Below are 24829 nucleotides of genomic sequence, written 5' to 3'. Positions count from 1 at the left end.
CCTTTGACCTTTTAACCAACTTGGATGCCGAGGTGCTTTACTTGTTTGGGTAGGTGGGACGGTATGTAGGTGGATAAAAAAATAATCCCACTGGAGCCAACAAATGCTCTTTGTGAGGACTTTGCAGACCACTTCAGAAGTAAATTTACTAAAAACAGGTCGAACCTTTTAGCCTGTCAGAATGTAAGACCTAGAATAGCTGGACAATCGATATTACCTGGGGAAACACGGGAACACATTGCCTTGGTTGATTCAAGGACACCTGGTCGAGTTGTCTCCCAAGTGGACCCAACCACCTGCCTTTTAAATCCAATTCCCGCATCTCTTTAAGGGACATTTTATGGATTCTTTGAGGAGCAGATTTTATATATAGTCAATTTCTCTCTCTTAGGGCCCGGTCACACAGCCGTTTGCGTCTGTATAGCGGGTAAAATTTTGCGGCGTTTTTTTGCCCGTGGTTGCCTGTGATGGAAAATGCGCAAAATTGGCCAACCCGCTGTTCATCGGTGGTATGCCCGCAAAACAGACGCTGGCGACTGTACCGCTTCCTCATCGCGTCATTTCCGCGTCATTTTCTCGTGTGGACCACGGGTATAAAAGCTGCCGAGCCGCGTTATGCCGAGAAATGCATCCTTGCCGAGCTTTGCATCCCCTCGCTACTGCAACCACTTTTACCTCGTTTTATCTCACTTTTAGGGAATTTAATGGCGAACATATAACCAAAACCACTTCGTCTTGCATTTGTTGGGAATGTAATTCAACTTAAACCATTCCGTCTTTGTATTTGTTGTGAATGTAATCGAACGGTAATGCACGCCGTATACAAATCACTTTTGAGCAGGTAACATGTTTATTTTGCCTTTTTCTATTCAAATCGCTCGTATTGAAACTGTTATGCACTCTACCGTAAAGCTTATTACTGCATAATAAGCTTTACGGTAGAGTGTATAACAGTTCTCAACATCATATATTTATTGTCATTGATATACGTGTTGTGAAACATTGTATGCAACAATATTCGACATGGGACTTCAAAGTAGAAGTGTAAAAAAATACTTTAAAGGACGAAAAAATATAAAAGACAGTAGGAATCCATCCATTATCTGCACCGCCTATCCTTAGTAGGGTCGCAGGGGTGCTGGAGCCCATCCCGGCTATCTTCAGGCAGTGGGCAGGGGACAACCTGAACTGCTTGCCAGCCTTCAATTTTGCTTTAAAATTCTGTTGAAGTATTTTTTTTATTGAACAAGCTTTTTTTTCAGGCGTACTCACTCATGACAATAATGTTGATGTTGCCGAGAAGCACGCCGTGTCTGTTGGCTGCCTCGCATTGGTACACGCCGCTGTCATCTGGCGTGGCATTGTGGAGCACCAGCGTGTCATCCAGCACTCGCTTGTTGTGCAGAGGGTCATCTGTGGCAAGAAATCCCTTCGTGAGTGAATAGGGGGCCAAACTTGTGCTGCGTGGAATATGGCAGAGCTGCTCGCTTGATGTTTTAAACCAGCGCCGTCTAACACGTGGCCAGCGGGCCGGATCTGGCCCGCCAAGGTATTTAATCTGGCTGGTGAGACAACCCCCCCTCCGGACAAATAAATACAAGTTTTGACTTAGCGCATTTGCACTTTTCGTGGGGGCTTATGCCCCCCAATAGCTGCGATAACTAAGGTAATACGGTATACCATGCCAGGAGGAAAAAAAGAAAATACATCTTAGAGAGTACCCTGAAATAGACCAAATATTTGAGCAGTTTGAGGACAAATTCCAAAATAGATATGGAGTGTCTCGGCTGTCTTTGTTTTCAAGCTCATAAGATTGCACAAGTTAAGAAAAATGAAAGCTTCCCCTCTTCCACAGGTTGGTATACATGTTTCCTTCTATTTATTTTATCATAAGGCTATTTTACAGTATATTATATCATATTACGAGTACAGTATATACACGCATGCACATTAATGCAAAATACTTTTTCATCCGCATTGCCAAACGAAAATGGTCATCATAGATTATATATTATATACATTTTCATATAATAAAAAGTAAAGCACTACTAATAAAAACATGTTTGTCAACTTTGTCCCCATTGTCTATTTGTGTGTCAACAAAATATATAATACAATAAAAATACAATGACACATATCACATTTAGTGCTTTAAAAACAAGTACCAAATATGTTATGTTGCTTTCATTCTGAAAAGAAAACAAAAATTACAGAAATACTACTAAAATAATACTATATTAATACTACAATACGAAAATACTACTACAGAAACATTACAACAAAAATACTACAAAAATACAATTGCATTAATTAAAAAAGTACTATGGAAATACGACAAATATACGACAGTAATACTACAAAAACACAACTAAATTAATGTTTCAAAAATACTAAAGAAATACTAGAAAAAATACGACTCTGGAAATACGACAAAGAAACTACAAAAATACGACAAAATATTGTTATGAAAATACTTAATAAATACTTCAACAGAAATACTACAAAAATACTATAATACAAGCATATTGATACAGCTTTAGTATGAAAGAAATACTACAGAAATATTACAAAATATCACAACATTAATCCTACGTCACAGCACAAAACAACAACTAAATCAATACTACAAATATACTAAAGGAATACTAAAAAGTACCTTTATAGAATAAACGAATACGAAGAAATATAACATGTACACGTCTGCATGTATATTTATTCATGAATCGAAAAATGAATGAAGTTTAAATGGAGAAAGCCAACACTGAATAGAAGTGATGCGCAAAGACTTTTCACCTCCAAATACGCGTCCGTTCTTTCTCCACATTATGTCTGGTTGCGGTTTCCCGCCGACCGAGCACTTGACGTGCACATCGGCGCCGATGACAGTCATCTGGCTGCCAGGCGGCCCCGTCAGCCACTTTGGAGCTTCTGCCAGATGATAAGAGAAAGAAATGCTGTTTGTTTTGTGTTAAACCGACTGCCAGTGAAAAACACATGCGTCCACATCGTGTTCAGCATGCGTAATAAGCCCGCACCTGATGTTGACTAACCTTCTACTATGACATCAAAGTAGTGGACCGCCTGCCCGGCTGGATTCTTGGCTAAGCACATGTATTTGCCTTCGTCCTTTTCCTCTATTGCCGCGATGGTCAACAGTTTTCCAAAGTTATCGAATTTCGCTCGATTGGTAAGCTTGTCGCCCATCTTCATCCACTCTATTGTTGGAGTGGGGCTGGGAAATGACATTTACATGTGTTGAGCTGTTGAGATTAGTTGAGTAAATGTCATTAGGAATGAATGAATGAATGTTTTTTAACCAGTGTGCGGGAACGCTCAAAAGTGCTTCAGGTATTATCTATTGTGCTGCAAGAGATTGGCCAATTTTGTCTTTGCTCGCCCATTGTTCAGTATCTTTGATTTCTTGTGATCGGCCATGTTAATGTAACATTCATCCAGCATTGTGCTGTCAGGGCCTGCAAGGCCCTCTCTGCTGGCCTAAAAATATATATCTAAACCATGTGAAATTAATTATATTTTGTTAACTAATGACGGATGCTGCGTTTTGTGCTTCGCCCAAATAAAGCAACACATGGTCGAAAAATAGAAGAGAGTAATACCAAATTGTCAGCTTCCTTTCATTGCTTCACCAACACACCTTCTGCTTCCAAGTATTTAAACAATCATTTTTCAGGATTACTTGTTGCTAGGTTCAGGAATCTGCCCTGAGGCCTGCACATGATGTACCGGAGGCTCATGTGAGACTGAACAAGTGAGAATGAAACTGTTGATATCAGATTTATGAAATGAAATGACCTGCATTTATATAGCGCTTTTCAAGTCGATTAACACTGACCAAAGCGCTTTACAATGTGCTCCACATTTACCATTAGCGGCCGTGCAGCCATGTAAGGCGCAAACCTGCTTATTGGGGGCATTAGGGGTTCAGTGTCTTACCAAAGGACACTTTGACATGTAACACGGAAGATTCGAACTGCAATCTCTTGATCCCAAGACGAGCGCTAGTTGGTTCAAATGGTGATTCTAGAAAGCCTAGAGAAACCGCTTTCACAATCATAGGGGGCGATAATTTGCTAAAGATTGAGTCATCTGCTGGCTGTTAATAAAAATCCATTTTTATGTGTCGCAAAAATCAAAGTTATAGCCATTAAATTGTTTTTCAGGGTTGGGCTTATTCAGACTGGTAATGACTTGAAAAAAGGGGAATCGAAGCAAAATATTAACAAAATAAAAACGATTAAAAAAATACGCAGAGATAAAAAAAATAAAAATGGAAAAATAGTGGAAAAGAAAAAGACGGATTCTTGGGGGTTTCTTAATCAGGATATTACCAAAATAATGCAGCATTACGCACAGAATGAATTAGTAATTTAGAAGCATTCTATTATTATACAAAATTATAATAGCATTTTTTTTTTCACTGTACCACAAGATGTCGCTGTCTTGTGTAATTTACTTAAACTTTGAACTTTTTATGATATATATAAAAAACTATTTGTTACGTGAAAAAACATTGAATGACAAATACAGGAAACATAGGTTACAATATTTACAGATGTACAAAAACTAATACAAAATAAAAGTAACCTTTTTTTCTACTCAGCAATTTTAAAGTACACAACACTGAATCCCTTGAGAAAAATGTGTTACACAGTTAATTGAGCCAGTTGAAGGTATAGACTGCACGGTTCGCCACTGCTTTCATTCATATCAGTAGGTGGCAGCAGATTCATATTTTATCTTTTTATATTGCGTAACCCCCGTTTTTCGTAAGGGTTGCGTTTTTAGCTAGCCTTTGTAGCATTTTTATTTGACTCACAGGATCTCAGGAAAAAATCGCTGCAGTGTCATTAAAACAGCTTCCAGTTGCTTGACCTTTTCACAGCGTTCATTTTTAGTTATCTCTTTTTAGCCAGCATGTTTCATCTGGCAGTGCCTCTTGATATTATATTCTTTGAAAACAGCCACAGTCGGTATGCAGATTAGGCAGACGTAGTTGTTTCGGATTTCAGTGAAAATAAATACCCCAATTTCTTTTTGTCCTGGAAGCTGTGGCCCTCACATTCTACTTTCCTTTTTTTTATTTACAGTTGTCGTGCCGGAAATGAGGTCTACTAAAATTTTCTCAAAAAGCTAAGGGCAAGGTGTCATCGTTTGATGAGATGGTGATTTTGTCCCTTTTTTTGAGTACAAATACATTTTATGCTGCAGTTAGCATTACTGACAGGCCACATATTAATCGGATGACACAAGTAGAGGGTCAGTAAAAATTTGATGCAGGGCTGTAGCTGGCCTGGCTGGACTTACCCATGTAAAAGAAATCCAAATTTATCGACTTATAATTTTTTTTTTTTTAATTTGAATTGGTGAGGATATTTTAGCCCGTTACACATTTTTTTACTGAATTATTTTTTATGTATCATTTGGAATCACTCAATATTTTTACATACTGTCCTTATAAGCTTTCATAAATATCCATTCTATCCGTTATCTGCACCGCTTATCCTCAGTAGGGTCGCGGGGGTGCTGGAGCCAGCCCATTCCAGCCGTCTCCGGGCAGTGGGCAGGGGACACCCTGAACTGGTTGCCAGCCAGTCGCAGGACACACAGAGACAATTTGAAGTGGCCAATTGACCTGACATGCATGTTTTTGGAATGTGAGAGGAAACCGGAGTTCCCGGAGGAAACCCATGCAAGCACGGGGGAGAACATGCAAACTCCGCACAGAAAGGTTGGTAGCAGGATTTGAACCCATGACCTCAGAACTGTGCCGCACACGTGCTAACCACCTCCTCACCGTGCTGCCCCGCTTTAATAAATATATCTCATCTCATCTCATTAGCGTCGCGGGGGGGCTGGAGCCCATCCCAGCCATCTCCGGGCAGTGGGCAGGGGACACCCTGAACTGGTTGCCAGCCAATCGCAGGGCACACAGGGACAGACAACTCATTCGCTCATTCACACCTATGGACAATTTGGACCGGCCAATTCACCTGAAATGCATGTTTTTTGGAACGTGGGAGGAAACCGGAGTGCCCGGAGGAAACCCACGCAAGCACGGGGAGAACATACAAACTCCGCACAGGAAGTCTGGAGCTGAATTTGAACCCACGACAGGTTCCCATGACATGAACTGTGCCGCACAAGCGCTAACCACTGCTCCACCGTGCTGCCCCGCTTTAATAGATAAATATATATATTTTTTTTAAACTTGAAAATGGTGCCAGCAATCAATTTTCAAACATCTTTGAGATTTTTTAATGGAAATAAAATTGCGTCCGGCTCTATAAAGTTCGAAAAACACTTACTTTCCTCCTGGTATGCACTCCATCTGTAGTTGTGCTCCTTTCAACAGCACTTTTTCCGTCTGAACACCAGAGGGCAGCAGAAGGCTGGGTATTCTTGCAGGAGGGCCTGCTAAAACAAGAGCATCACCTCTTCACTTTGGTGCGTAATTGACGTCGATGGTCATGAAAGGGAAAAGGCTTTTCATAATCCCCATTTGTACCCTTTCATATTTTCAAACGCAACACTGACACATCTGTATTTTGTCAGGTTGAATAAAAGAAGACGTTGGGTTTAGGGATCACTCACCAGCATCGCTGCTGTCAGCAGATTCATAATCTGGTGTCCCTGAAATAGAGATAAAATATTTGGAGTAGATTGTCAAGATTGTTTTCTGTTATTAGTGTCAATAAATTTGTTCAAACCAATACAGTAGTTCTGGCAGTTAAAGTTGATATGATAACAGTATGCACCCTAAAAATCACTGCACGAACGAGACAGGGCAAGCTCTCCGTTTTGGAATGCATGAGCAAAAATTAACCAGGTAATTAAAATACCAAAGGAAGAAGACAGATGTAGAGGTTGAAAACGATGTTGTAGAGGACATGTGTTGAACTCATGGCCCGTGGGACAAATGTGGCTCCCCACATCATGTTATATAACAGGTGAAATGTTTTCTTTGCCACTGTATTGTTCGTGACTTAAAATTTTTAAACTCAGAGATACTTTACATAAGGGTAGTTACATTTATTTTACATACCAATAACATTTAGTCAGATCAGGTCTTTCGAGGACAGCTTTTATGTTGATGTTTTAGACTGATTTTTTTTGTTGATCTACTCTACAATAGGTTTCTATTTTGTCTATTTGCACAGTTGAACCACGCCTTACTTCGCTATAAGCTATTTTAGTATTGGGAGTTTATTATTTCCTCTGTATGACGTTGTTGTCACGGACCAGGGCAGGAAACATTACCCATTAGCGTAACGTACTCACAATTTATTAGGGAGAGGAGGATTGCGCGCACACTCGATCCGGGGATCGATGGTCGCAGAAATGGATTGAATTCCAAACAAAAGAGTGGTCAAAATTAAAGAAATCAGGCCAAAAATAAAACAGGATCAAACACAGGCAGATTCACAGAGCTAGGCATTTAACACAGAGTATAACAGGAGTTTTGCAGAAGTCTCACAGATGCTCAGACAACCAAAGTACTCCCAAGGAGCAATCAGTCAACGCGTCTCAGCCGGTGTCCATGGGCGGGGCAAATTGGGCGCCGTGGCATCCGTGAAAGAACCCGGCGTCACCCGGCTGGGACCAACTGGGCGCCATGGCAACCGTGACAGTTGTGGGTTTATTTCCAACAATGTTACTGTGTAATATTGCCTTACAGCATCAGATAGATCGGGAGTTCCACGATCGACTGCTAAGTCTTGAGGATCGGATACTTTGGTCCGGCCCAGTGAGCCTTGTAGGGGGGCCAAGTTCTTTTCTCTTCAGTATCGTTTTGTTCATAAAGAGGAATAGCGTCTCATTATTCTATCTTTACATCTCGTCCCTTTTACAGGTAAACTGCCGTGAGACAGCCCAAAGTTGCACGAAGCGTTTATATCAGGGGTGTCAAACAGGTGGCCCGTGGGCCGGATCGGGCCCGCTAAAGGATTTAATCCAGCCCGCGAGACAACGCATAGGAAAGTGCAGGAGAAAAACGGGCTGCAGGTTGAAATATGTCCACTTGATGTTGCCAAAGCCAGATGCCTCTCACAAAGACGCTGTAGTTAGTACATTCTCTCTCTCTCTCTCTCTCTCTCTCTCTCTCTCTCTCTCTCTCTCTCTCTCTCTCTCTCCCCTTTTCTCTTTATCCCTTTTTCTCCTTCTATTTTCTCTCATTCTCTCTTTCTGTTTCTCTTTGGATTTATCTCTTTCTCTTTCTTTCCCTCTCTCTCACCATTTTTATTTCTATTTCTTCTGTTTCTCACACTCCCCCCTCCCCTCTCTCTCGTTCTCTCTCTCTCTTTCTCTCTCTCTCTCTCTCACTTTCTCCCTTTCTAGTCCCACCCTCCCTTTTTCTCTCCCTCTGTTTCTCCTCCAAGAGAATGTTTGTTCTATTGTGTGGCCCTTAAGTTAAAATGAGTGTGACACCCCTAATTTACATCATGATGTTAACTGTGTTTTAGGTTGATTGTTACCACTAAAAGTTAATACCGATCAAATATTTTTGATACTACGAAGGTGGTTTCAGAGCTAGCTAGCCTTCACAATTTCATGCAAGTAGCTCCACTACTTTATAATGCACGGGTGTCAGGATTTTTTTCACTGAGTTTAATTTTATGATTTTTTTCCCCGTAATAATGTTTTATCTGAACATCTGCTGATGTTAGAGTTATTACAGATAATTATTATTTACTGTTTGGTCATTTGGAGCTAAATTTGTGCATTCATCTGGGCAGTGATTTCGTGATTACAGATTTTTTTGTCCAAAACAACATTATAACTGCACTACTTGATTGATAAACTGAATGTATCCTGCAATTGTGTTTGATTATTTTGAGATCAAGTATTAGGTGGCATGGCAGTTGGGTGGTTAGTGTGCAGCCCCACGGTGCGGAGGTTCAGGGCAAATTGTCCCTGGGTGTGAATGAGTGAGTGAGTTGTCTGTCTCTGTGACCCTGCTGATGATAAGCGGTCCCGATATTGGATGAGATAAAGTATTGTTGTGTTAATGAAGAGGAATAGTGTCTCATTATTCTTTCTTTACATTTTGTCTCCTATACAGGGGCCTTACATTAACGTGGCCCTCAGTGAAAATGAGTTTGAAACCCCTGTTCTAGAGTATTTTTGCTGATTGAATGCCAATAAACCTACATGGCTTGACCTCAACTGCCATAGCAGGTTTCTGGACGATCGTGCGTATGCGGAAAAAGTCGGCGAAGCAGCAGTAGTCCTGACGACTGTCTTTCTGCAAGGCGTGAGAGAAGTACAGGCTGCCGTCAGTGCCCATGGAAACCCTCTCATCCTGCTCAATGTGCTGCAGACCTGCACAAAAACAGCAAACGTTGATTTTAATGACGTGGGACTGATGTCAAAGCAAAAATGCAAGTGAAGCTGACATTTATAAAACACAACATTTTCAGAGATACAGTTTTTTGCTATCGCAGCCACTTTTCTCGTTAGCGAACACTGTAAAACATTGATGATCAAATTTTGTATCTTAATTGTCTCTGCTACTTTCTAAAAGGAGATCATAAATAGAAATGTCGAATGATCTTTGAATGTTGCTCCCTTGCTCAAACTGACACACGACACTCAATTCCACCAGCAACACAACGCTGCTTGCGATACCGAGGGTGGTTTGTATGTGCTTACACAATAAAATTGAATACAGATTATTACTTTTGGAGTGACGTAGTGTGTCAGTAATTTGGGGGCGGGGTAAGCACAATTACGTTTTTTAACGAAGTACCTAATTTTTTTTCAGTCACGTGCCCAACGTTGGAATAATATGACCCTCAGTGAATAGAGGGAACTGTTTCCTAATCATTAAATTGACTTCAAATTATGAGTCACTTAAAAACCTTTGATCTTAATCCACTTTATTTACGAGTAGGGGGTTTATTTTTAAACTGACTTTCAAGTCTGTGATTTAGTAACTGCTTCCCTTTTTGTCAAAAAAGCAGAGGTAACTTTTTTGTCATAAAAACAGAGGTAACAGTTTTTATCAGGCTGAATTCTCAACTTAATTTGTTACGCCACCAAGATTGCAGGTTGCCCCACCCAACCATCCAAAGCCTCCTTTACCTGCAGAGTCTCAGAGCCAGAACCAAAAAGCACATGGACAGCTTCTTCCACCAGACTCTGAACTCTCTTGCTGCCCTCCCACCTCCTTCCACTCTGCCTTCTGCTAAATCAATGCAAAACTGATGTATTTCTATCCCAGATTTCCTTTTTACATTTTTCATTCTATTTTTACCTTGATTTTTGTGATTTGTATCTTGCCTATTTGCACACAGCAAAAATAGTGTTATTTTATCTGTGTCAAAATTCTTGCACATAGCATATTTGACAATAAAGTTGAAAGTTACAGTTAAACTCACTGCCGTGCCTCCGACTCCCCTAACAATCGTGTTAACTTGCACAATGGTGAGACAAGTCCAGTTCAAAGTATCAATTTAGCAGATCGCTAGCTTTCTGTATTTTCTATTATACATCTGAGACTCCTTAAAACCACATACAACTTGTGGCTCAGGTAGTGTGATGCTATTTTGGCAGAGGAGAGGTAGGGCTTGGAACACACAAGGTGTCTTCATTTACCCACATTATATGCTCTGAAATTACTCGCCAAATGTCTAGAAAAAGACCCCCCTCAAAGAAGGCTATTTATCCTTTGTTGATTTTGCTTGTTTTGCCTGTACCAAACTTTGCTCCCACGTGGAATAGGTTTAAAAGGACAGCATTCGTAAAATTTTAGCTCTTGAATGTTGTTTTTGTGCACTAAAGAATTGCAAATTATATAGGATAATTGTGGCATGGCCCGTGGGCATAATGTGGCCAGACACATCATTAGATGCGTACCCCAAGATGATACTGAGTGACATATCCATCCAGCTTTAAATATGTCCACTGGATGTGTCCAAAGCCTGGCACCACCCCCAAAGCAACCACCGTAGTTGTATTTGCTTACCACCATCAATCAACCAGAGAACAATGCTATTTTACTTCAAAATAAATGAAATATAACAGCAAATTCCATAACTTTAGGTTAAAAAACAGCAGGAAGACAAATCTTTTAAATGGTGTTTGTATGTTATTTTTTCTATTTTTAGTCTCAGAGTTAAATAAATTGTAGTGGAAATTAATTCAATTGCTTTAATGCTTTTTTTAATTTACAAATCCAAAGTTAGTAAACTCTAAGAGTAATTACATTTAGTGCATGAAAATATATTGAAGAAACAAATCGTAATTTATCGTTTTAGAATTGTTTTACGTCCTTGAATCATATTTATAATTGTGAGCGTCGGAATTTACGAGTCAGGCCTCTATGTGAGTGCTTTTTTTACCCAGAGCTATAATGAGTGTGAAACACGGATGTTCCGCTCTAGTGTAATTTTTTTCACTCATTAATTGAAAAAAATGTACTTTATGGGAGAGGGAAGAGAGACAGTAGCTCTAGCACCATTGAAAAGACAAACAGCAGTAATTGTTGGTGGTAATGATTATGAAACTCCACAGGAAATCTTAGAAATGAATTATACTTCTGAACCCATAACCTGAACCCATAAAGTGCACTCAGTATAGGGTGTACTCTGTTTTTACGGTATTAAAAATACGTCACCACTTTTAGGAAGGTTTGAATTTTGGGGTTTAAATAATATAGTTTCATATACTTCAATAAACACTGTTCTCTAATGGAACCAGTGAACTCCCGATGCAAGTGTGCTGGTTTTCACAGACCCATTATTTATGTCTCGGGTCACTGAAGCTTCATTTGTGGTCTCATTTAAAGCATCGCCTTAAGTCATCGGTTAAGTCAATACACAAAGCAAACTCATAAAACACTTTCAGTACAGAGTTATGTTTCATAGCACTGGGAGGAAGTGAGGGTTCTTGTGCATTCGGGTCATCCATAAAAGAAAAACACAGTGAGCACTCATTTTGAGTTCTGTCATCTGCTCAAGGGGCCCTCAAGTGACGGACACTTACCCCGGTCCTCGAAGGGGACACAGGCTTCACCTTTTGCTCAATAAATCACTTTGTTTCTGTTTTTTGATGATGTGAGTATACTCACATTTGGAGCTTTTTTTTTTTTTTTTGCTTTACAAACAGTTGGAAAATTGAGAGCAAAAACTATACTGACCTGATTTTGAATGATTAATAATGCAATTTCGACCCTGTATTGATAGTTGTTTGGGGTTAAGGCCTCTTATACTTTATACTGTAAGTGGATACTGCCCAGACCTCCTATATCGTTCCAGTAGAGTGTAGAATTAAACAAACTAACACAAATCGAAATTCATGTGGGAAATTCTCTGCATGAATAATTTACCACAAGCCCCTCTTCAAATACTAAGACAAAGACCACAGTCGAACCCAACCAAAATGTTTCTCTCTAGTAAACAACAATGCGGACTCAAGGTTGTCGCAAACCCTGTTAAAAAGTAAGTTAGACATCATAAATAAAGTATCATTCAACAAGTGAATCAAATCTAAACATGTAAAAGGAATACATATTGTGGTAAATATTTGATCATCTAACTAAATTATCAAATGAAACGGTTTGTTATTTCCTGTTTTGACAAAATATCATGAGAAAAGACAACAAAGACAGAACAAGAATTGATAGCATTTCATTGCTACTGCAAGCAGAACATGCACGCCAGAGTAAATGACAGACAGAACCTGATACCAATTGTTAGCAAAACATTGGTTGAAATTGGAACACCAAATTTTTGATACCGTTTGTTGACTCCTCCTGCGATGGAGTGAGTCAGTATAGTCAAAAAAAACTCACTGCGAATTTGCCAGTTTTTTTTCCCACCCGGGAACGGGTCCTAATTAATTGGCAATTGGAAAACCCAGTGTGTGAGTGGCGAGCTAACCCAGACCAGGAAACCAACAAGGATCTGATTCATCATAGAGCTTTACATCAAGGCTGTGGTAGGAATTGGGATCTTCTTTTGATTTTGACAATGGAATCATGAACTATGAGAAACCAGCGATACTCATTCACTTGGTACTCCCTGATTTGGAACACGATGTAATTGTGTTTCCTTTCCTGATCAACCTTCTTGTCATTCATTTCATTTGTCATTTCATTTCAAGTGCATTATTGTTGTAGTTTTTATCCCTTAACAACTAGGGACACCATTTCCTATGGCGCGTCTTGGGCAAGTACAGCTTGGTGGCACCCAATACCCTCGAACCAGGGACCTTTCTTGTGTTAGGCGAATGTGCTAAACACCTCACTACATTCTGTTAGATTTAATTCTGACACAAAAACAGATTTATGTTAATTCTAAAATCACATTGGTTCTAACAAAATACATTTTGCAACTAACAGGTTTGTCAACCAAAATTAGAGGAGTTGAGCGACAAACTGATATAGAAATAAAACAGGGTTACCAAACCAAGATTAACAAACTTATGATTTCTCATCCAACACTTTAAACCAGGGGTTGGGAACCTAAGGCTGGGAGCCATATATGGCTCTTTTCATGAGTGCATATGGCTTGGAGATAAGATTTTCTCTGTCTTTTTTAAACCGGGTGGTTAGATCTCGATTTTGGTACATGCAAAGTGCAAGCAACACTGAAAAACCATATGGTTTAGTCCAATATATATGTATGTATGTATATATATATATATATATATATATATATATATATATATATATATATATATATATATATATATATATATATTCACTAAGAAATCCTTTAAATGGAAGCTTAATCAACTATGTATGTTCACTTTTTAGATACTCTGTGACGAAAACCCACAGAACAGATTGTAAACACATGGAAATTACAGCAAACCATTAAGAGCAATTTGATTGGGTGCACATTAGAGGTGGGCAGATCTCTCCACCCAGCAGCACAAGGCACTCCCTCCGTTTTCTCACTCAGTGCAGTCTGCGTTGAAGGTAAATAGGACAATAGCCTTCTCGCTTTCAGTATTATGTGACATTAATACAAAATAGCTATGCTTGCACCTTGTTTTGAAACCATTTAGGACACAAATGGTCAAAATAAGCCCAACAGCCCTGCCCTAAACAAAATAAAAGTGTTGTTTTACTTTAACATATGTTAAATGTTGTCTATTGTCTTGTCCATTGTTCTTTAAATCGCCAGGCTTTAGTTTAAATTAATTTTACCACTCATCAAACCTAAAATTAGTAGCTTTTCTTCCCTTTGCCTTACAGCATTGTTGCTACATTGTGCACAGGTTCATTGTATTATGTTTGGTCAATGTAAATTACTGAACTTACCAATGGACATCCAATGGATTTTTCTTGGGGGGACGCCTTCTGGAGGGTTGCACTCCAGAATAAAAGGTTCTCCTTCCTCAACAACCTTTGGTGCAAGAGCTTCCTTTGCGAATTTGGGCATACCTATTCAAATATTGAAGAAACAAATGCTGAAGAACATGCTTTATCGCAAAGAACATCTGTTTGCAGTTGGTAAAACCTGAACAAATTTTACAGTAAATGTTACTCACTAGGTACAATGAGCTCTATTGTCTCCGTCATGGCGGTTCCCAGCTTGTTGGAAGCGTAGCATCGATATTTACCCTGAAAACGAGAGAGGCTTTTGTTTTGTAGCACAAAAGTACCATCTGTAGCAATTCGGTCACTTCTGATAGTAGCAGGCTGGGGAGGGACAAAGTCGAGGTCATCTTTCGTCCATCTGTATCTGCCCGCGCAGAACAAAAGGTAGGTCGGTAAAATGAAAATGATGCAGCTGTTCACATTTTTGGGAATATTAGTATGGAAATATTGTTGCTCACTCTGGGGGAGGGTTTCCTTTCGCTTCACATCTGATCGTCACGGTGTTGTCGTAGGGAAGGGCAACTACAGGGCCGGTTGTGTGAAAGGTAATAGTAGGAAGCTGCTCCACTGAAGAGACAAACATGTTAAGGTCAGGATAAAGAACATCAATCCCAAATACCAAAAGTACTGCACACCAGGGATAATCCAAAGGAATAAAATGAAAATATTCCAAATAAAAACAAATTTGTCAAATAATCTTTAAAAAAATTTAAAGGCGCAATGCATGTTATTTGGGGCCTCCCGGTGGTAAAAAAAAAAAAGGGTCATTTGAAAAGCAATATTAATTTAAACGATAAGCAAAAAAATGAACTATTATGTAAACATACATTTTTTTAAATATTTAGCAGTCGAGAAGTTTGCATATCTTTGACATTAGATGGTCCTCACCTAGATGGAATAAAAATCAGAACAGAGTGAAAAATATTGTTCTGCTGTAAGATAATGTTTGATCATTTTAAGTATTATTCTAAATATTTTTCCTTGTTTCTCTTTTTCATTGTTACTTTTTTCTTTCTTTTATTTATATTCCCCTTTCTCCTTTCTATTTTCATCTTTCCTGGCTTTTTTCTCTTATACTTTTCATTTTTCCAGATTTTTTTCCCCACTTTTCATCTTTCTTTTCTTTCTTTTTCTTTTAGTTTTTATTTTTTCCTTATTTTTCTTTTAGTTCTTTCATATTTTCTTTCTCCTTTCTCTTTTTGTCCTCTTAATTCCTTTTTTTTCCATTTCCTTTTTTCTTTCTTTGCAAAAAGCTAAGCAAAAAAGTGAGAGAAAATAATCTTGTGTATTAGTCACTTTGAATCTCCATAGTTTGTGTCCTTCCTTGTTCTTTCTTAGCACTCGTTTTCGGTTGCACAACCCCATACACATATAGTGGTCAAATGTTTAAAATATACCTTTCGGTTTGAAACTATTGTATTGTGCCTTAGTGAACTTTATCCCAACTTTGAATCCTTAAACCCAAAGAAGGTTCATCAAACCACATTTTAAAAAAAGGTCATAAATTAGTGTGTCAAATTGACCTAAGGCCCAAGGTATCTGTCCCCTCAATGCGGGACTTGTTTAGGACAATATTTTTTTCACTCCAGCCTTTAATAATGGAACAACCCGCTCGCAAAAATAAAAGCCTTTTTTTTAACTTAAATTATTTATTTCTGAACTGTAAATTTGGTCAAATATCAATCAGAACTGGATCCTCTTCATAGATTAAACTAAAGACATCTAGACAGCTAGTGAACGACGTGCAACAACAATAAAGGACTTGCTTTTCCAATTAGCAACGAACAATTACCCTGTTAACCAAAAGAGAGCGGTTAAAGACCAATATATATGTTTCGCAAAGACAGAGCAGTGACCTCTCAGTGGCACAAACGATTGTGAACCAAACAATATTTGTATCTATTTGGTTAAATATAAACAATTAAAAGAATACAAACTATTGGAATGTTGTTGTCATGATTGCCGATTCAGAGCACCTGCAACTGCTTAATTGGCGCCAACAGCCCTGAGAGCTGATTGGCTGATGAACTCCTTTTAAACCCCCAACTTCCAAGAGATCCCTGTCAGATCGTTATGCAAACCGATGCTTACAGCTCGGCAAGCTCGTACGTCAGACTCTGTTCCTGCCCTGTTTTTTTCTGCCTGATCCTCGTTGCCAACCTGTTTCCGGACCTGACTCGGCCCCGTTATCCGATCTGTTATGCCCCGCTACCTGCCTGCCTCCTGTTGCCGACTTCGTTTCCGAACTTGACATCGCCCTTGCTCTCCAGTCCCGGCTAACGACTTGTAATTCCTGCCTGTCTTCGACCCTCCTCGGTAGACACGGAAGTGCCACTTCCGCACCTCCTGCTCCCCTTGTCCATCAACCATCTGATCGTGGAAGCAAGCCCTGCTCTCCCTCTTTATTAATAAAAACTGAGAAAACGAGCACTATTGGGTCCTGTGTCTGTTTCTGGTCTGTGACAATTGTTGCATTTTGGTTAGTATAAAAGTCCCTTTCATCATTGGTTGAAATGTAATAATCGCATTTGTACAGTTTACATGTCAACAACAAAATGATACTTGAAGACCAGGCTATATGTTTCACAAAGGCAGTTAATGTATGCATTATTATTCAACTGTAACAATGGATTTCCAATTGTACTCACTGTATTTTACAGTATATAAGGCGCACCAGTTTATAGGGTTTTCAGGTTTTTAGGTGCGACATATATGATATGGTATACCTGTTGAAGGGACAGTGTGTGTAGTTTGACCAGTAAATGCCGCTCTACGTTGAAGCACAACTGAAAATTAGTACTCAAAAGCACAAGGAGAAGTACAAACTACAAAGACTCACAGTGACCAAAAAAACGCACAATGAAAGGTAGTCTGTGTAAAGCTTACATATCAATGTAAATTTGTTTTCTCCAATAAAGACTCAAAATATAGCCATTAGTCAGCAACCCCCTGGTAACCAAAGTGAATGCACCCTTGAGTAAAAGTTCCTAAAGTTCAATATTTTGTGTGGCCACCATGATTTCCAGAATCACTATAATCCTCCTGGCCATGGATTTCACCAGAGCCTCACAAATTGTCACTGGAATGCTCTTCCACTTCTTCACAACAACATGATTGAGCTGAGGGATATTTAAGATCCTGTGTTTCTCCACCTTCCGCTTGGGGTGCCCCAAAGATGTTCTTTTGGATTAAGATCAGGAGACATGCTTGGCCAGTCCATCCCCTTTACCCTTAGCCCCTTTGGCGAAGCCTTGGTCATATTAAAAGTGTATTTGGGGTCATTTCCCTGCAACCCAGTTTTCTCTACTCCAGTATTCCACAGAACAACCTTGAGTTTGTGTTTCCCTTATTGAAATGCCTCCCAAATACAATTGCACTCATGCATCCCCAAACCATGACGCTACCAACACCACTTTCCTTCCCCTGCCACTTGTTTTGGCCAATCAGGTTTTCACTTTAAAGCTGTAATTATAGAATAACTTGTGCACATAAATAAAAGCCGTTTCTTAACTCAAGTTATTCATCTCTGAACTGAATTTGTGGTCATAAATCAATCACGTCTGTGTGCCATGAGGAAATTGTAAAATAACAATAAATTATTTCAGAGTTTTTCTAATTTAATTGGTGAAATTTCTTATACAAAACCACAAACAAGGGTGTAGATAAGCCTTGCTGAACTTGATATGTTTAGCTCCAAACACATTTTGGAGTTTAGCATGGCAAAAAAAAGAAAGGTCTGCACTTCTGTAGCTGTTCAGTGTAACAGAAGAGGGTTGGCCTGCCTGGCAAGGCCCATCTAATGCTTTTCCGATAGCGATAGCGAACTGATGTCTAATGAGCTCCTACCTTCAGGAGGTATATCGAGGCTTGTGGCCACGGTGCTCAGAGCCAGCAGCAGGACAAGCTGGAGGCTCCCTGCCAGCCTCATCACACTCCGCTGCTCAGTGGAGTTCAGGAATATGTGTCAGGGAAATCAATTGGAAATCCTTGGACTTTCGAAGGCACAGCAGACCTGCAAAGCAGCATTTAAAAACACAGTCACGGTAAGTCGAGTTCATTTAGTTGAAAAAGTAAGATAATGGCATTGTGAAATCAAATGCAAAACTAAGTGGCCCTCACAGATAAAGACTTACTTCTCTGCAAATGAATACGGTATGCTTAAAATTGGCTTGAATGGCTATCCATGCAAAACGTCTCGCTCCCAGTGAAAACAAAAGAAAAAACATCAATAAGACTTAAACGCAATCAAAAATGTATCAACCCTCATGCATACTTCTAACTAAGTAAGGGCTTTTTACTCAGAGATGCGATTAAAGATCTTTTATGTTTGCTTTGGACGGATAATTTATTTCTTTATCTTTTTAGGTAGGCTTCCCCCTTGGGAAATGAAAAAGTTCTTTGCACTTTTGTGTTTTAAGGAACTAAAAATCTGATTAGCTCAAGGAGTCTAAGTTCCGCAAAAGAATGCAGAATGAACTAAAAAAGCTGTGTGCCATTAAAATACCCCCCGCGTTGAGACACAAAACGTATTCCGATCTGAGAGAGTAAAATGTCTTTCTGGGAAGAGTTAGCAAATGCCAAAATTCCATGTCGGATTTTTGGGCAGTTTTCCCATCTGGGATAACCTATCTGACAGCCTTTAAAAGATGGTGTTGATATCCAATGTCATTCTGGCCTTGGAGAGAGTAATGTCTTTCTGGGTAAAAATGCTGAGTAAACAGAACTAAAAGTGCCAAATCAACTTTTTGGAAAATGTTTCACGTCTAGGGTAACCTACCTGACTGCCCGTGAAAGATTGTGGTCATATCTATACTCTTTCTCCCTTTTTTTGGGTGGACAGACAAACAACCAAACAAAAACACAGACATACTTAGATCCCAACCGAAAACATTATCACAGGCTCCGCTCTCAGGTCATTATAGAAACATAAACCAGCAAATTGACGAGTTTTCCGTTTGTCTTAAACATGAATCACCGGCATTTACTGGGGGGGGGAAATTGGAGTAAACTAAAAGTTGTGCCTAAAAGGTGAATTGCAAGGTTTAAAATATGAATGTTATTGATTTTTCTAGACGATTCATTCTCCATCAATGCGCCGATGACTACAAAGAGCCCTGACTCTTCATATTTGCTTCAGTTCAAAGCTCTCCACAGGTTCAGCAGAGTCTGTTGTTATCTTTCAGGTAAGAGGTGGCAGTCATGAGTAAAAACAATCCAAATTGATTTATATAGCAATTTTTAAACACAAAAATACGGCTCAAGGTATCTACTATGGTCTGATTAAAGAATTAAATATAATCCATCCGTTTTCTGCACTGCTTATCCTTCGTAGGGTCGCGGAGGTCCTGGAGCCCATTCAAGCTATCTTCAGGCAGTGAGCAGGGGAGACCCTGAACTGGTTGCCAGCCAATCGCAGGGCAAACGGAGACAGACAACTCACTCGCTCATTTACACCTAGGGACAATTTGGACCGGCCAATTAACCTGACATGCATGTTTTCGGAGTTCCCGGAGGACACCCACTCCGCACAGAAAGGCTGGAGGCAGGATTTGAACCCATGATCTCGGAACTGTGCCGTGGATGTGCTAACCAATCAGCTGCCGTGTCACCTGGTATCAAAATGTGATATTCAATGATATCGTATAGTGTAATATAGGCTCTGCAAATGGCTGGCAAACAGTTGAGGGTGTCCACTGCCCACTGCCCGAAGATAGCTGGGATGGTCTTCAGCACTCCAACGACCCTACTATTATTAAGCGGTGCAGATAATGGATGGATGGAATATAATATAGTCTCCTCTAAACTTCATGAAAATCTCCCTACTAACAGTTTATTCGATAATAAAAGAGCAAAGTATAGAGCACTGGTGGGAAAATAACGGCCAGCGGCCAAGATCAGGCAAGCCAATAAGTTTAATCCTGCCCACGAGACAAAGCCCAGAGAATCACAAGAGACAAACAACCTCAACGAATGACCTGCATTTTAAAAAAATGTCCACTTGATGTCGTCCAAACCAAATTTGTATTTGCTGACTACCATTTAGCAACTAGTGAAGATATGATATATGTATACTGGTATATAGATATATCCCGACTTAAAACAAGGAATCGGTACGGGCTGTTTAAGGCAATACGAACTAACCCGGATTAAAAAAGATACACAATATAGAAATAGCACCTATGTCGTTGCAAAAGATTAAAGATGCGGGTCCTTTTCTATATTAGATATCACATATAACACTGAAGTTTCCCAAATCAGGTAAACATGTTTATTAAAAAATAAATAAAAGAAGGAAAAAGGTTGAAAAGTCTCATTTAATCCTGATGTCAGCTCTCAGTTGTTGACGGACAGCATTGTAAAAATCTCCAGTCTGGACTAAAATTCCAGACACCCTTGCCACATCGTTCTCACTGTCAAATCATCAATATTCATCTAAAATAATGGGAAGTGGTAGAAAATTTAAATACTAGGCTCATAACGTCCTGAAAATAATATTGGTCTTACATAGGTAGTGTATTTTGTTTATCACCTACTTTAAATGACAACGTCACTGTAAATCACCGGTTTATCGCTTCCTTTGGAGAATGTCTTGTAATTAATTGATGAAGGCCGCGCACATTAAACCGTCAGAACACTTGTAGCAACATCATGTCTCGCAACATTTTATCGATGGAGGTTGTCTGTGCGGTTCAATGTCAATGTAAATCGTACACCTCTTGCCAAAATATTGGCCACCAAACTGGTATTGAATGTTGATAAGATTTCTGCATAAAATTCACAAGCAAGGGGTCAGCAACAGGCAGCTATTGAGCATTGTTCATTTATCTTTAACAACATTTCGTTTTTTTATCTATATTTTATTTATTTTGTCTTTTATTAGTGTATTTGGTAGTGGAGTAATCCAAAAGTAATTGAAAATCATCAAGATACATGATTGCAATATTATTATATTTGGATGAGGTTGTTGATGACATGTTTCAACATTTTTAGAGTAAGCTTCCAAACCCTGGTGACAACATAACAATTCTGAGGGTTTTACCTACAGCTTTTTATTTGTTGGTTTGTTGTTTATTATTTTGACTCTGTGAAACACTTGGGCAAAATGTTCATCTTTGGAAGAGAGGCCAAATACACTGCGCTGAGATAGTCACGGGAAATTCAATTTCATGTTTTTCTGACTTCAAGGTTCTCCAAAATGCTTACCGCTACAGCTTCACTAAAAGAAAAAATGTCAATCCAATCAAAGCAAAATGTGAATTTCTAGGAGATGAAAAACACCAGTCTAAAAACATTTAAAGATGCTATTTAGTGGTGCGCATTTCTTACCCAAGGGCAATCCTGGCCCATCATGTTTTTAATGAAATTTTGTTTACGGAATTTAGAAGATTCAAAGGAAAAAAGCTTAACATCTGTGAAAATAGTGCGTCATCTGCTGGGGGTTGCAGTTCTGTGCCACAATATCTTAGCCCAACAAAAGCAAAGTTCTTTCTTGATGTGAACAACCATTAATTGGGCCAAACTAAGATTTTTTTTGTAAAGCGATTATCAGGTAATGAATTGAAAATCAAAGAGCAGTTGAAAAATATTTGATGTATAAGAAGAATGGCCAAAAACCTGAAACAGCAAATACTGTACACAGACACATACAAAATGGTATGATAACATTGGTAGAAGACAGGAAAAACATACAAAGGGTCATTAACACAGCCTAAAAATTCATTGGCTGCTCTCTGCTCAGTCCGGAGAACATATCATAGCAGAGCCATCACCACCCTAATTGAGCGCAGAAAACTGTAAAAACATATCTTGCAACTTATTTTGGCATTATTCTTGTTTTAGTGCTGCTTAATGTTATTGCAGCAAAATTGTATGGTACGAAACTGTGAAAATATATTCTTTGTTACTTATATCGGGGTTTTTGATGCCGATTAATGCTATTACACTTCTTTTCGATGCATGATTGTTACGATACACTATTCTTTTTCATTGCACTATTGTTGTAAAATAAGCCAGTCTCTATGCAGATACTTTTCTGCTTTTTTTGCTGATAGTCTTCTATCCTTTTTTTCTCTTTAAAGTCTCGATTAGATGTTTACCCTGGAGTGCCAAGTTGAATTTCTTTTCATAAAATGTTTCACAAAGTTGATGTCAATGACAATAGAAAAAATTCAATTCATCAAAGAAAATAGTAATACAATTAGGGCAAGGCACAGACTAACCACTCATGTAAACTAATGCCCTGTGTATGGTGTAAGGACCGATGTTAAGAAAATTTGCTATGTTACATCTGGATTCCACAGTTGATCTTAAAGTCGATGAGTCCCTATATTAAAAAATTGAACAATTTTGAATTACCATTGAATACGTTTGTTAACGACTGTCTTGCCTATTTGCTAGTATTTGCACTTTTGAGATTGATTTTTTTTTTTTTTTTTTCAATCTGCTGGGTAAAAAAGAACATGTTTTTAGTTGAAAAAAAAAATCAAATCCCTTCTATATAACATGTTAATTTCCTCTTATCTGTTTGTAGCAGAAAGATGTAAGGGGTAGCGACAAGCGAGGGAATATAATCATAAGTACCAGACCTAAAGAAAATTGTTTAAATCCCTATTGGTGGATCATTGGTGTTTTTTTTTGTTTTGAATATAAACGTATATACCACAGCCATATCCCCCTAGTGGGAGGTGGCTAGAGTCATTTCTAACTCTTTTTGTGAGATTGATTCAGAGGAGAGGATTCCCAGCCCCCTCGCTCAACCCAACTGAGGTGTTGGGAGTCATTAGGTGACCAAACCCCCCAATTCCAACCCCTAATGCTGAACGCCAAGAAAGAAGGCAACGGGTACCACTGTTTAAGTCTTAGGTATGACTCGGCCGAGGCTTGAACCGCAACCTCCCAGTCTCTGGGCGGGCGCCATACCCCCAAGGCCACCGAGCTAGTATAAACTAAAATATAAAATCCACAGGTGATGTGTTTGGCAGGATATGATGCTCAAAATGTCGAAATTTACCAAAAAAGCAATATATAAATGTTAGCACAGAAAAAAATGTTTTTGTGTCTCATCATAAAGGGGCATTGTGTAATATTTGACCACTATATGTCACTTTATTGCGCATTGCATCAGAAGATGAGTGCTGCAAAACACAGGGAAAGCGCCTTCCAGTCATCCTCGGGCAGTGGGCAGAAGACTCCCTGAACTGGTTGCCAGCCAGTCGCGGGGCACACAGGGACAGACAATTCACTCGCTCATCCAAACCTAGGGACAATTTTGACTGGCCAATTCACTTAACATGCATGTTTTTGGAATGTGGGAGGAAACGGAGTGCCCAGAGGAAACCCACGCAAGCAAGGGAGAGCATGCAAACTCCATACAGGAGGTTCGATCTCATGACCTCAGAACTGTGCCGCACACGCACTAACCACTGATCCGCCGTGCTGCCATTTATGTAACGTATTTCAATTGATTATTAGTTTGATTTCCCAGGATACATTTCTATTTTTTATCCATCTATTTGTTAATACTTGAACTATATAAAAAAATTCAATATAGAAAGTAATTTACTGGTCAAAGAGCCTTTAATCTGTCACCAAAAAAGAAATAACCTGAGATCGTCCCCACAAAATTTGTCTTTTAAAAAAAATATGACAGTAATGCTATGTGTAATGTACATTCTGATGTTAAATATATCGGAACAAAATCGTTTTCCCCCATTGATTTAGGATCTAGTATCAGTAGTGGCACTCTGCCTGTTAATGACAAGGTTTACCTCATCTCAGAAGAGCGTAATGACGCTTAATACCAAAAAACAACAGCAATCAGATGACAAAGGTGCTGTATCTGAGTAAGATCAGGACGCTTCTTCTACTGTTAACCAGTGCTATCTGTTTCATGTGGGGGAGCAAACACTCACTGTAAAATGACCTGCAGAGGGATAGGTGCCACCAGGTTACTTGCCCAGGAAGTGGTGCCCCTGGCGGTTCAGGGATCTGTGCACCGTGAGTCAGTGTCAAATGCCAAAACCATTAAAACAAATAAATTCAAAGTGAGTTAGCATTACGTGTCCTTTATTATAATTGATAAAAAAAGCACCAGCACAATTGTGTACAGACGACCCTTATTTTCCACCTTCTGTCAGCCTGTCTGGTGGCATGACATGCATACAGTAAACCCGACTGGCACAAGAACTGAGTTTTGTTCTGTCGCGATGGTAAGATCCAAGTATCAGACTATGAATTGGCTTAAGCCCACCAGCGTTTCACGGCTTAGTTCTCGCAGCGCAGAGTCTGTGGCGGCATCCTCGGCACTGCCAAATGGTTTGGCCCTGCAGCTAATCCTGCTATCAGAAGAATGAAAACTGGGAATGTCTGCTCATGACTTGGAAAGATGCGAGCGGGCACGCGTTAACACTTCTTAGCGATGCGTTGCGGGTTACGCAGTAATTGGCGATGACTCCATTCGAGAGTAAGCTGCTTGAATTTAGA

At 39.3% G+C, this 24829-nt stretch overlaps 1 protein-coding gene across 14 annotated transcripts in view; it reads right to left on the bottom strand.

Annotated features, from left to right (window-relative positions):
• The window catches only part of chl1a (cell adhesion molecule L1-like a), a 100842-nt gene that overhangs the window by 72812 nt on the left and 3201 nt on the right, over positions 1–24829 (bottom strand). For 12 of the 14 annotated variants that reach the window (XM_088332034.1, XM_088332038.1, XM_088332041.1 and 9 more), the window contains exons 2-11: positions 18194–18359; positions 14806–14914; positions 14518–14711; positions 14288–14410; positions 9169–9339; positions 6613–6651; positions 6327–6435; positions 3051–3232; positions 2794–2928; positions 1273–1413 (exon numbers count right to left, since the gene is read on the bottom strand). In XM_088332034.1, the coding sequence (XP_088188160.1) occupies positions 1273–1413; positions 2794–2928; positions 3051–3232; positions 6327–6435; positions 6613–6651; positions 9169–9339; positions 14288–14410; positions 14518–14711; positions 14806–14914; positions 18194–18275 (1285 nt within the window). In that variant the 5' untranslated portion in view covers positions 18276–18359. The remainder of the gene's footprint in view (positions 1–1272; positions 1414–2793; positions 2929–3050; positions 3233–6326; positions 6436–6612; positions 6652–9168; positions 9340–14287; positions 14411–14517; positions 14712–14805; positions 14915–18193; positions 18360–24829) is intronic. The other 2 variants (XM_088332035.1, XM_088332037.1) reach the window with 1 other exon arrangement.

This window comes from Urocampus carinirostris, chromosome 3 (genome assembly GCF_059441175.1).
Source record: "Urocampus carinirostris isolate Australia breed hairy pipefish chromosome 3, RoL_Ucar_1.0, whole genome shotgun sequence".
NCBI classification, from domain to species: domain Eukaryota; kingdom Metazoa; phylum Chordata; class Actinopteri; order Syngnathiformes; family Syngnathidae; genus Urocampus; species Urocampus carinirostris.
This window is presented reverse-complemented; position numbering and strand designations above follow the sequence as displayed.